Source organism: Argiope bruennichi, chromosome 1 (genome assembly GCF_947563725.1).
Source record: "Argiope bruennichi chromosome 1, qqArgBrue1.1, whole genome shotgun sequence".
NCBI classification, from domain to species: domain Eukaryota; kingdom Metazoa; phylum Arthropoda; class Arachnida; order Araneae; family Araneidae; genus Argiope; species Argiope bruennichi.
The window spans coordinates 102580427-102592514 of NC_079151.1; the positions used below are offsets into that span (position 1 = coordinate 102580427).

The 12088-nt window shown below is 30.9% G+C and overlaps 1 protein-coding gene across 1 annotated transcript in view; it reads left to right on the forward strand.

Moving 5' to 3' along the window:
* Nucleotides 1–12088, forward strand: part of LOC129978458 (putative sodium-dependent multivitamin transporter) — a 35362-nt gene that overhangs the window by 15769 nt on the left and 7505 nt on the right. The window contains exons 7-9 of the mRNA XM_056090636.1: nt 2391–2526; nt 4795–4999; nt 9058–9212. Coding sequence (XP_055946611.1) covers nt 2391–2526; nt 4795–4999; nt 9058–9212 — 496 coding nt within the window. The remainder of the gene's footprint in view (nt 1–2390; nt 2527–4794; nt 5000–9057; nt 9213–12088) is intronic.

Here is a 12088-nt window from a genome sequence, read left to right on the forward strand (position 1 = left end):
AATTCCTTTAATTACTCGGCAAACAACTAATCAATAATTTAATATATATAAAAGATGATAGATTGATATGAGTGTACTATTTTTATAAATTTCTACAAGGGAATAGACTGCAATTTGTGTATTGTGGCTTTCAAAATAAGCGTTTTCTAACTTTTTATTTTGCACAAACTGTACAAAGATGTGGTTCATTATTTAACGGGTTCGCTGCCATGATTGATGCCTGTGATTCGGACCTCTGTCTAATAAGATGTCTAATTACTTACTCTCTTTTAATAGTAATAAAGAAAAAAATATCTAATTATATAGTCTGTATGAATCACAGGTGATTCAAGTATTTAGCAACGTGATGAAAAAGGAAATATAAACTAAACATAGGCTTGTTCTACTCCCATTAAATTCTACATTGTCTGAGCACTTTTGCTATCACGCGAATGTGAGTGACAAGGCAGTCAACAAGTTAATGCCCAACGATAATCGATAATTTAAAAACACATCATATAATTGATGATATTCCTAGAAGAACAAAAGCATACTACTGAAAGAACGGTAAGAACTGCATTGAGGGTTTGTTTTATGTTTAAAAAAGTGCATACATAGATTTTTGAACAAATGTAATGCTTACAGTCAAAAGCTGCATATATTACTTCTTCAAGAATATATAATCCACCAAATATCTTGACACTGCTAAGCTTTGAAATTTAGACATTGATATTTTTGTATCTTTTTTTAAATCATGGGTTGACCGAATTGTAACATGTTTTCCAGAGAATGTCAATTCAAGTATATACTAAATATCGTTACTTCTCACTGTCGACATATATCGACATTGAGCAAGCACTGAAGATAATGTTTGGATCAAAATATTAGTATTACATTAAGATAAAATTGCAAAGCTTAAAATCACACTTTATTATTAAAATATATTATGATATAAGTCAAAATAGGAGAAAGTTTACAAAGCGGCACATAAAAAATTGCTGAACCTAAAAAATAGAACATTTAAATAAGAAACGAAATACGTGGAAATTATGTGATTAACGGCATACAACTAACGGCATTATGAGATTAACGGCTTATTTGTTGCTTGAGGGCACCATTTCTGTTTGTTAATTCATAACAGTTGGATTTCTCCGCTCTACTAAAAATCGACAGCATGTTTTGGACATGTTTACGACCACGGTAAACATTAGATACTAATATTCGAAATACGCCTCCAACGTCAGCGAGAGGTAATTTTCTTTCGGAATTTCAAATAAATTATTGCTTCTATTGGTAACTTCTCTTTCGCGATTGCTCTTTTTATAAAAATAACTTTGTGCTGTTCAGTCAAACCTTGATATGAAAACATGATAAGTTGCAACTCATCAATATTTGTCTTGAGAATATAATTAGATATATTGATTATATATCGAATATAATTTTCGATATAGTGATTGTACAAATTTTTTCAAAAATATTTCCTTTTTCTTTTTTCTCTAGCTTTTTTCGACTTATCATTCCAGCTCCCACTAACGCTTGTCTGAACTTATCGACATACACCAGTAATGGTTCTAAATATATATATATATATATATATATATATATATATATATATATATATATATATATATATATATATATATATATATATATATATATATATATATATAACCAATCTTAAGTAAGAAAAAGTTTGAAAACGAAACTGAAATGAAAACGAAACAAAAACAGTTTCGAAATCGCAACTAAAATTTATAACCTATTTAAACTAAAACCAAAAAAGAACTTCATAGTATTTAGAGAGCGCAATTGCAGCTACTTCTAAAACACAGATGAAAATAATTAAAAATAAAAACGAAAAAAAAAAAAAAAAACTGGCCTTTTCGTTTTTATTTTTAATTATTTTTAATTTTAGTGCTATTGTTTGTTTTTATTGTTATCTTTGTTGTGGTTAATTTCTTCTTATTTGTTGTTTTATATTTCCTTTCTGTTAAAATGGTATATCTCTTGAGCATAATTTCAGGGGATTTTCGGGTCACGAGGAATCATTTTTAGACAATGTTTGTTTTTCCTCACAGAAAAAATCCCTTTCTTTGAATCCCTGCCTGAGGGTGACCCTTGAAAAAATCTTCAAGCCGGATTCTTTTTTAAATTTTTTATAATTATTTTTGATTTTTTGTTTTTCCTATTAACTTGATTCTAATACTTTTGTATATATATATATATATATATATATATATATATATATTTGATCTTACCGTAATGCATATTTTGAAAAATACCTTTAGAACAATAACCACATTCTGCAGTGTTTCATTGGTAATTTTTTGCATAGTTAAATTTAAAATATTATATATAAAATATTCTTATTATTGTATTTTATGTAAAAAAATCAATTTTTTTTATCCTAGAGCATTACTTTTGAGCCTTCCACTCATGTTACTTTTCCGCATATTTACGGTTTGGGATGGAATAGCTGTTTTTGCCTTATTTCATGATTGTGATCCGATGGAAGACGAGAATGTAAAGCTCAGCTCACCCGATCAAGTAAGGCTCGATGTTTTTAAGTCTCCTTTCGTTCATTACATTAGAAAAACGAAGTCTGATTTTCCTTAGATGTTCCTTTATTATTCTATTTAGGGAATTTTAACTTGCTTTAGTACGAAATTTCTCTAACGTCCTTACAAATTTTCTTTTAAATTTCAATGAACCGTTATACTGTTACGAAAATAATGAGAAATATACCGTTGATGAGTTACTATACTGTTATATAGTGTTTTTGCAAGAAGTCCAACAAGGAAAGTAAAGGATAACGATCTTTAGTTTAGTAAACGCTGTTTGAAACATAATCAAGATTTACACAGAAAACAAATAGTAACTCGTTGCCTATGCAGTGAGAAAATCTCTAATTAGAAATTACTAATATTACACAGTCATACCAATATTATACGAGTATAGTATGCTGTACTTCCTCATACAAATTTTGTAAAAATCAAATTTTCATTGTTAATCACTTCAGCTTCGAGTAAGCCACTTTTCATTGAAACAGCGATTTATTATAAAATACATGTTATCGAAATACAAAATAATAATTTACTATTTTGCAAATTCATTCATTCATTCAACAAATTCTTTCACGAAACAAAATCAAAATGTCACACAAATATGGATTTTGTAGACCAATGAATTAATTTTGTTTGTCATTAATGTGTTTTTTATATTACAAATATACATTCAAGATATAAATATATTTTTGTAGAAACAAATTTGACCTATCACAATAATCTTGAAAAATCGAATATTGTTCGAAATCTCATCAGAAGTTGAAAGTATTTTTTGTGCATATTATTCATATTCATTCATTACTTTTGTGCATATTATTCAAATTAATGTATCCGAACAGGTTGAACAATTTTTCTCAAAATATATAATATTGAATAACTTGAATAGATTTTTTTTGAATTTGCTTTTATTTATAATAAAAAATTACTTCTATGCGTTAATTATTAAAAATTTACAAAAATTCTTACTTTTTGTTGTTTTGGTGGAAATTTTGAAATATTAGAACTACGTTAGAGCTCAAACTTTTTATTAATTGGAAAAGAAAATTTACGTATGAATAAATTGTATACTTGAGACTGGAAAATGCACTAGAATTAAAAACAAAATTCTATTAAAATAAATATTTTAGAGATAACAAAGCAGTTATTATAAATTTTCACCAAAGTTTTAATGTTATTTTCAAAATCTAGAATATATTCAGACAATATAAATAATTTTGCATTGCATTCTCCAGGAATCTATTTGAAAAAATTGTTCCTAAAATTAGAAATTAGTCTACTTTTTATAATTTATAATATGGGTTTAAAATCAAATTATTAATCACAAAATCTAATTTTGATCAAAATCCATTTTAGTTTAATTTTTAATAATATGTTTTTCACATTTCTTATTCAAAAATTCAGAATAAAAAAAACAGCTTGAAAACGTTAAGACGCATTTCATTTCAATGTCACTGTCCAATTCATATTTCCATTCATTTCCATTATTATTTTTTTTTATTTATTATTATTATTATTATTATTTGCAGAAAAATCAAAAATGGCAGTAAGAAACAAATGTAATGAAAGATGGAAATCAAATAGTGGTGTTTTACCAAAAAACGGTTCACGTGAGATTATTCTTGAAATGAAAAGCATAATCAATTGACCAAACGTACTAGTTCTATTTCCAAAGACCTCGAAACCCAAATATGTCTTTGCACCAAACTGAATAACCATAACCTTTCCCATATGAACAAAACTCTGTTTGTCATGTGATAATATATTTTTTATATTGAATCTGGTCTTTAGAGAAATATATTGGGTACCTGATAAATCGTGAAATTAGAGTTGGAAAGGGTATTAAAGTCATATAACAGTTGGTAATGGTAAATTTACTTACAAGTTTTCGATTTTATTGGAATCATACAATTGTTAAAAACAATTTTGGAAAACTTACATATGATTCTTTTAAGTAAAAGTATAAATAAATTTATTGTAATGTAAGAGAGAATGTTTATTAAAATAGAACGAACTAGTTTTCGAACTAGGTTTCACTTTTTTGAGTGTTAATAAAAGATTAAAAAATGCTTTTACTTCAATCAAGAATTCAATATAAGGAAAAATAAATAATAGTGTTTTTTTATGTGACAGATAATTTTGAATACAAATTGCTAGAATTACCCACTTTTCTTTCTGGATTAGTGAAAAATGCAATTTAATCTTGTGTTAAAAATCGTTCATCTAAATCAAGACTACTCCCTATATATTTCAGATATTCCCTTTTGCTATACTAAAAATGTTTGGCAGCATTCCGGGTTTAACTGGTCTGTGCATTGCTGGAATATTCAGCGCGTCTCTTGGAACTTTATCTTCAACTGTCAATTCATTGGCTGGTATCACCGTCGAGGATTTCATTAAACCTTACTGCCCTTGTAAGATTACTGACATTTGGATGACTTTTGCTGCTAAACTTCTAGGTAAATCCTTTTCTAATATTTATCTTGAAGACGATCCTGTTTTAATTGTTTAATAAAGTCTCAAATATACCATGCTTACGAGATAGAATTGTTATAACACTTAATCTAAATTTTTGTATATCGATATAGATTTACAAAATATTGTAGATTTTGTTAAAAAAAATTGTATATCTATATATCGTATTTGATAATGTCCTGCAATTAATAAGAAACTATTTGTTCTTTTACTATACTATGAGATATACAACTATCTCAACTCTGAAAATAAAACTTTCAGCATTCATTCTTGGCATTTATGGCCTTTCAATGTTATAAGGATATCCACAATTTTATGAAGAGGAGAGGAGATGGACAACATCTTTGTTAGAGTGCACACGAAAAGGTTTTCCGGATACTACTCCAGCTTATTGTTATCTTGTTCATATACATGAGAAAGGCCAATGGTTAAACAAAGAATGCGTTTCAAAATTTGCAAACAATAAGAATTTCCGGCGCTAAAACTATGTACGAAATTTTATTTAATTCTTCACGTCTTATCGTTATCGTGTTCTCTTGCAGCTGGTCAAACAGAGAGAACGACATTCTTCCTATTTTGAATGTTATTCAAAATTTGACAGAAATCTACAAATTTGGTATAAAGAAGACATTCCGAATTTCATCCTTATAGCTCAAAACATATTTCAATTATCGCGTTCACCAATAAAATTCTGAAAATGCGCTTTTCGGAATCAGGAAGGTTTGAAATGTAGAGATAGGTTGAAATTTCAAAATCAAACTTTTGATGATTATAAAATTGCTTTCATTAATAGTAAGTCTAGAAAGTCTAGTGTTCCATAAATTCAAAAACCATCAAAAAGATGATGAATAAAATTGTGTCCTTTATAACATAGTTTTTGTAAAAACTTAGATAATCAAATGTTGGAAGGGGAAAGTCTGGTGAACACGAATGGAGCACTAGTCATCTTAACAATAAATCATGAAAGGGTCGTCTGCAGTTTTCTAGAAAGTTTACTCTTGAATTAAAAGGACTCTCCTGGGCCTCAGCCAGATACAAAGCCACTTAATCAATACGAAGATTTTCTATATTTACTTCCATTTAAAAAATTTTAATTAAGAGGCTTCAAAGTAAAGGAGTGCATTATCTCTATACATGATTTTAAATGCAGTAATCCTGGACATGATATCAGCTAATTCATTGCTCTTCAACTCGATATACTCGTAGGATGAGGCCCAATGAAAGTGGATGGAATGTCTTAAGAATATCCGAGAGACAAAAGATGATAACAATACATTCTCTTTGTAGATTTCCAGAAATCAAAGATATAATCTAAATGTAAAATAATATTTTAAAAATAATTTATACAATTTTAGGCATAAACATTTTATAAAGGAAATGAATATAAAAAAGCAGAAAATGTTTAGATGAAATAAATAATAGCTACATTTCCTTTAATCTTATATAGGAATTGTTATCGTATAAGAGTAATAGCTTATACACAAAGAAATATTTCTATATTAAAAGTAGTACTTTTTAGTAATAAATGAAATGAAATGACCAATAATTATCTTCTAATTTTAAACTGAAATGATTCCATGTGAGTTTAATGATAAAAACAGTAGGGGTGATCTCCATGAAATCTACTCGCGTACTCTATAATAAAGTCTTGTTTTCCTCTCCTAGCATAAAATTATGAACCTTTAGTAAATGTCTTTTATCGAATTAGCAAAAATGCACTCATGTCCAAAATTAAGGTCACAAAAATGTTTTTCAAAGTCATTCTAAGTAGCTACCAGTAAAATTTACACAAATTATATTTTGTATATTGTGAAGGACCGATAACACGATATTAACCTTTGTTGTGGGAAAAAAATGTTGTTTAGCGTTAGTTTTTGAGGAACTACTGAAATTAGACCGTTTAGGCATCTAGGAGTTTTCCTTGCAATTTTGTGAATATTGAATTTAAAAAAAAAATTTACCTGTTTCCAGTGAAAATGAGTTCTCATAATCGTTTAGACGATTCCTTGAGATGGAGAGCCGTTCGCAGGCTTGAAGCTGGGCAGTCTCAGGCGGAGGTGGCTCGATAGTTACAAGTGGCACCGAAAGTGGTATTCAGGTTGTGGAATCAATTCCAAACAAGTGGTACTGTAACCAGGAAGGCCGGCCAAGGCTGTCACAGAGCAACGACGCCTGCACAGGATCGCTATTTGACATTAAGTTCACTACGGCATAGGCTGACAACAGCTCCTCAACTTGTTTGTGACCTTGCTGCTGCGTCTTTAATAAGAATTTCCAGACAAATAGTATACAGACGTCTAGCAGAGATGGCCCTTTATGCCCGGCGACCAGTTGAGTGCGTCCCTTTGACTGCATCCAACAGAAAAGCCCGGTTGTTCTGGTGCCGAACACATCAGTCTTGGGCATAGCAAGAATGGGTGCGTGTTCTTTTCTGTGATGAGTCGAGATTTACCGCACAGAGTGACACTCGTAGAATCTTCATCTGGAAAGAGTGAGGAGCTCGAAATCATCCATCCTACGTAAAAGAAATCGACAGATTTGGTGGCAGAGGAATCCTTGTCTGGGGTGGCATAACATTGGGCAGTTGTACACCACTGCACGTCTTCGATGTGGGTACTGTCAATGCACATCGCTATAGGGATGAGATCCTTGAAGCCTATGTGAGGTTGTTCTGGGGTGCTTTTGGCCCAGACTTCATGTTTATGGACGATAACGCGCGTCCACACAGAACCCAGATCCTTGATGATTTTCTTGAGGAAGAGGATATTCGACGTATGGACTGGCAATCGAGATCTCCGGATCCTAATCCTATTGAACATATTTGGGATGGTCTCGGAAGAGTCATTGCACAGCGTAACCCCCTCCTAATACCCTCTAAGAGTTAAAAGTCGCGCTTTTGGAAGAATGGGCTTTGTTGCCCCAAGCATTTATTGACACCCTCATAAGCAGTATGAAAGCTGGTTGTGAAGCCTGTATAGCATACTCCATATTAGACAGGCTTTCCCCGAGATAAATGCTTTATCCCTGATTCATAATTTAACACTCTTTGATATAACCTGTTCCTTAATTCCCAATTAAAATCTTTTCCATGTTGTTATGTGTCTATGTTCTTTCTTCCATTGTAGTGTACCTCTATGCCAAATTTCGGGACAACACAGTGAATAGTTTTTCATTTTTCGCAGATTTTATGTCTGTGACCTTAATTTTGGACATGAGTGTAGTTACGAAATATATATATTCTAACATTTTTACCAATATATCATGTGAATATAAATTTCGAATGCCTTTTTTACCGACCAAATGAAATCAAAATTTAGAATTACAACTGTAATCGCAAAATATCATAAAGAATTTCACTGACATACATCATTACATTTATGAGTTACTCCATTTATATGCATGCAACAATACAAATCGGCAGGCGGTCAGCTATTTGACAAACTTAGTTCAAAATTGTTATTTTTTTAGATGCCAAATATGCGTACTGGATTTTATTTACCGAGTACTTTACGATCGGAATTATCAAGCTTCTATCTCATCGAACAGCCAAACGGCTGTACTTCCTGTGAACTGATTTCGTTCAAAATTTGGCAGAAATCTACAAATTTGATCATAAGTCTGTGATGAAAGCTTATAAGCTAGTTAACAGCTACGCTGCACGAGCAATTGCTTTTGTATCATGGTCATGTTACTGGATTGCGAACCACAAGGTACCAGGTTCTATCCTCGCTCATCACAAATCCGCCACAAGTCCACGTCTCAAATTTCATCCGTTTAGCTCAAAGCATTTTCTAGTTTTCATGTTCACAAACTGACAACCATATTTCAAACAAAAAAACATCAAACTCAATGAGGTCTCAAAACGTGAATATTCATTAAAATTTCGAGTTAGAAATTAAGAGTTTTCTTGACCATTTCAATACTTTCTCTTTACTTTGTATACGAGAAAGTGAAAATGAATGTAAGAGCTAAAGTAAAATTAATTATGAAATTTAATCATCACTATAAACCTAAAATGATGCAAATATTTTTTCCTTTACAGCTGTGGGATACATCGGCCTCACTTTGCTGGTAACTTTCATCGTAGCTAATTTCCGAGGAGTTGTTGAAGCAGCCACTATTATCACTGGCGTTGTAGGAGGTCCGATTCTAGGTGTTTATGCATTAGGAATGTTCAGCTTGACAGCAAACGAACCTGTAAGTAATTGGAATGAATCTGTATAATTTTTTTCTCATCTCACGAATGGCTAGTTTATGTGCTCAAAAGATTTTCTGTTTATCTACTTACTACTTATTCTTAGGAGCCAGAATGAAAGAAATATTTTCAAAACAAAAGAGAATCAAATCTTTTATTTTTATAAAGGTCTTGTTGAAGTCAATATATGTGTGTGTGTGTGTCTGTGTCTGTGTGTGTGTGTGTGTGTGTGTGTGTGTGTGTGTGTGTGTGTGTGTGTGTGTGTGTGTGTGTGTGTGTGTGTGTGTGTGTGTGCGTGTGTGTGTGTGTAAAACAGAATGCAGGTTCGAAGACGTCGAAGAGATATGTTATATTTTTTAATTAATTTTAATATCCATTTCGTGAAAGCATAATTATTTACAAGCAGAGACGCGGACAAGGCACGTCCGCTACAGTGCGACACAAAAGCAGAAGTAATGAAACAACGAAACAAATGATCACTAGTCTTATATAACATGAGATTTCAGGCCACGTACCGACGGAATACATATGTTGACCTTTGACAAGGGTAACGGAAGTATCACTTTCGTTTGATACGTAGTATTGATGGCACATTAGTTTTATAAAGGAATTAATTAAACCGAAAGTGGAATTGGATCACGAAATAAGAGAATATTTTTAGAAGGAAGTTACTATGGCTAAATTAAGATAAAATCTTGGAAATTAATTTGGTTTAAATTAAGAGTTTAAAATATCTTTACACACACACACACACATACATACATATATATATATATATATATATATATATATATATATATATATATATATATATATATATATATATATATATATATATATATATATATATATATATATATATATATATATATATATATATATATATATACACACAAAGAAGGAGGAAGAATACAAAGAGAGTCATATTTAATTACTGTAAAATTGAAATTAAAGCAAGAATTGACATCCAATCTTAAAACAATAATGCGTTTATGGAACAATTTTTTCTGTTTCGAAGTATCTACATCTAAAAATAACGAATGAAATAAAAATAAATATCATAAACTGTAAAAAGTAAGAGGAGATAAATTACATGCAAAACAAATAGTCATGAAAACATCCAATGGAGAAGATTTTGGTGTTTTTGGATCAAAAACACAGACATTAGTAAGTATAACAAACGCACAGAAAATGTATTTTGAATATTTCATTACTGCTCAAGAGATATTAATGTGCACATGCAGAATACTATTTAGAGCAATATTTTTAGTGTGGTGACCTTCTTTGTATAAAATATAAGGCATCGACGCTTTTGGCAGCTTTTTTCATATATATTCCACCCAAGCTTACAACAGAGTGCAAACGACATTTTGGTTTGTTCGTTTTACTATATTTGACTCGAAACAAGGGTATATATATGTATATATAAACATAATTTTACAGATGTATGGCAGAAGAAATTTTAACTTCTATTTACTTCATCCGACAGACATAATTTGTATAAGGAAGGTAGTTAGACATTAGTTTACATCGAAGTATAAGAGAAAAGTATAGAATTTTTTGTTTCAGTATTTTTACTATGACATTCAGATATCGATTTTATTGATCACACATCGACTTAAGGAAGGGAATCGCAGGTATCTTTGAGAAACCTGTACAGGCGCCGAGGATTCGTATGTCTTCGTTTGCGGTATAGGAAAACAAAGAAAAAGTAATTTCTTGTTGAGAAAGAGAGCGCGTTGATTTCAGAGCACGTTTTGGTAATAATTAAATAATAGAACTAATAATTAATTTGGATAAGAAAATAAGAAAAAATATTAGATACAGTAATATGTACGATTCTAAGATAAAAGAAAGGAAAATTAAATGAGAATTAAATAAATTAATGATATATCATTACATACATACACACATACACTCATATTTTACATTTCAGAAGTTAGACTGACTGAGACACGGTGATTCATAATAATGTACTTGAAATTAGGCCCATATTGATATCTTGTTGTTTGTTTGTTATGGCACTTGCCACTGACAAGCCCACTGTTACGAAGACAACGATTTAAGCCTGAGGGGAACGTCTCTTATTTTTTATAGCAGCGCCAACTAGGGCCAAGAGTACGACTTTGCCACTCACGCATCACTCATTCGCTTGCACAACCCCTTTTTACAGGAGGGCACATTCACACATCTCACAGATAGAACAACAGAAGAACAACCATGCCCAAACTGGGACTCGAACCCGGGACGCCCAGATCACGGGGAAGACGCGCTACCCCTATGCCAGGACGCCGGCATATTGATATCTGACACACATTATGAATTCCATATTATTTTCATATGGCTAAAAGTTGGTCACACTTAAAGCACCTATTAACTGAGGGGATATTTGTCTCTTTTTGTTCATTTTGTAGCTGTTTTTTTATTATTTTGCGCATCGTCGTATAGTGTCCAAGATTTGCTTCATAGCGTCGAATGTGTTTTCAATGTATGAAATAAACTCGAATGATTCGTTTTTCAAAACTATTCATTTAAACTTTTTAGTTTTATAAAAAAATGTTGGGTATTAAAATTGTGTTTCAACTTTTTAGCTATGCTTTCTGATATTAGATACTTTGCATCATTTTTCTCATCACGAATGATTTCCATATTTTTAGCCGTTTGGACTTAGCACAAATTTCATATTCCGATTTCATTATAAATTGATACATATATTTTAGTATCATGAGAATGGTTCAACGTTACTGAAGGATGTCAAGAACATGAAGAACTCAAATTCCAAGCCGCACTTTAATGGCCAACTTGTATTATGAGATCACTGTAGAAATTTTAGCTGGTAAAATTTATATTAAGCTCTGTTTAACTACACTTAAAAGTA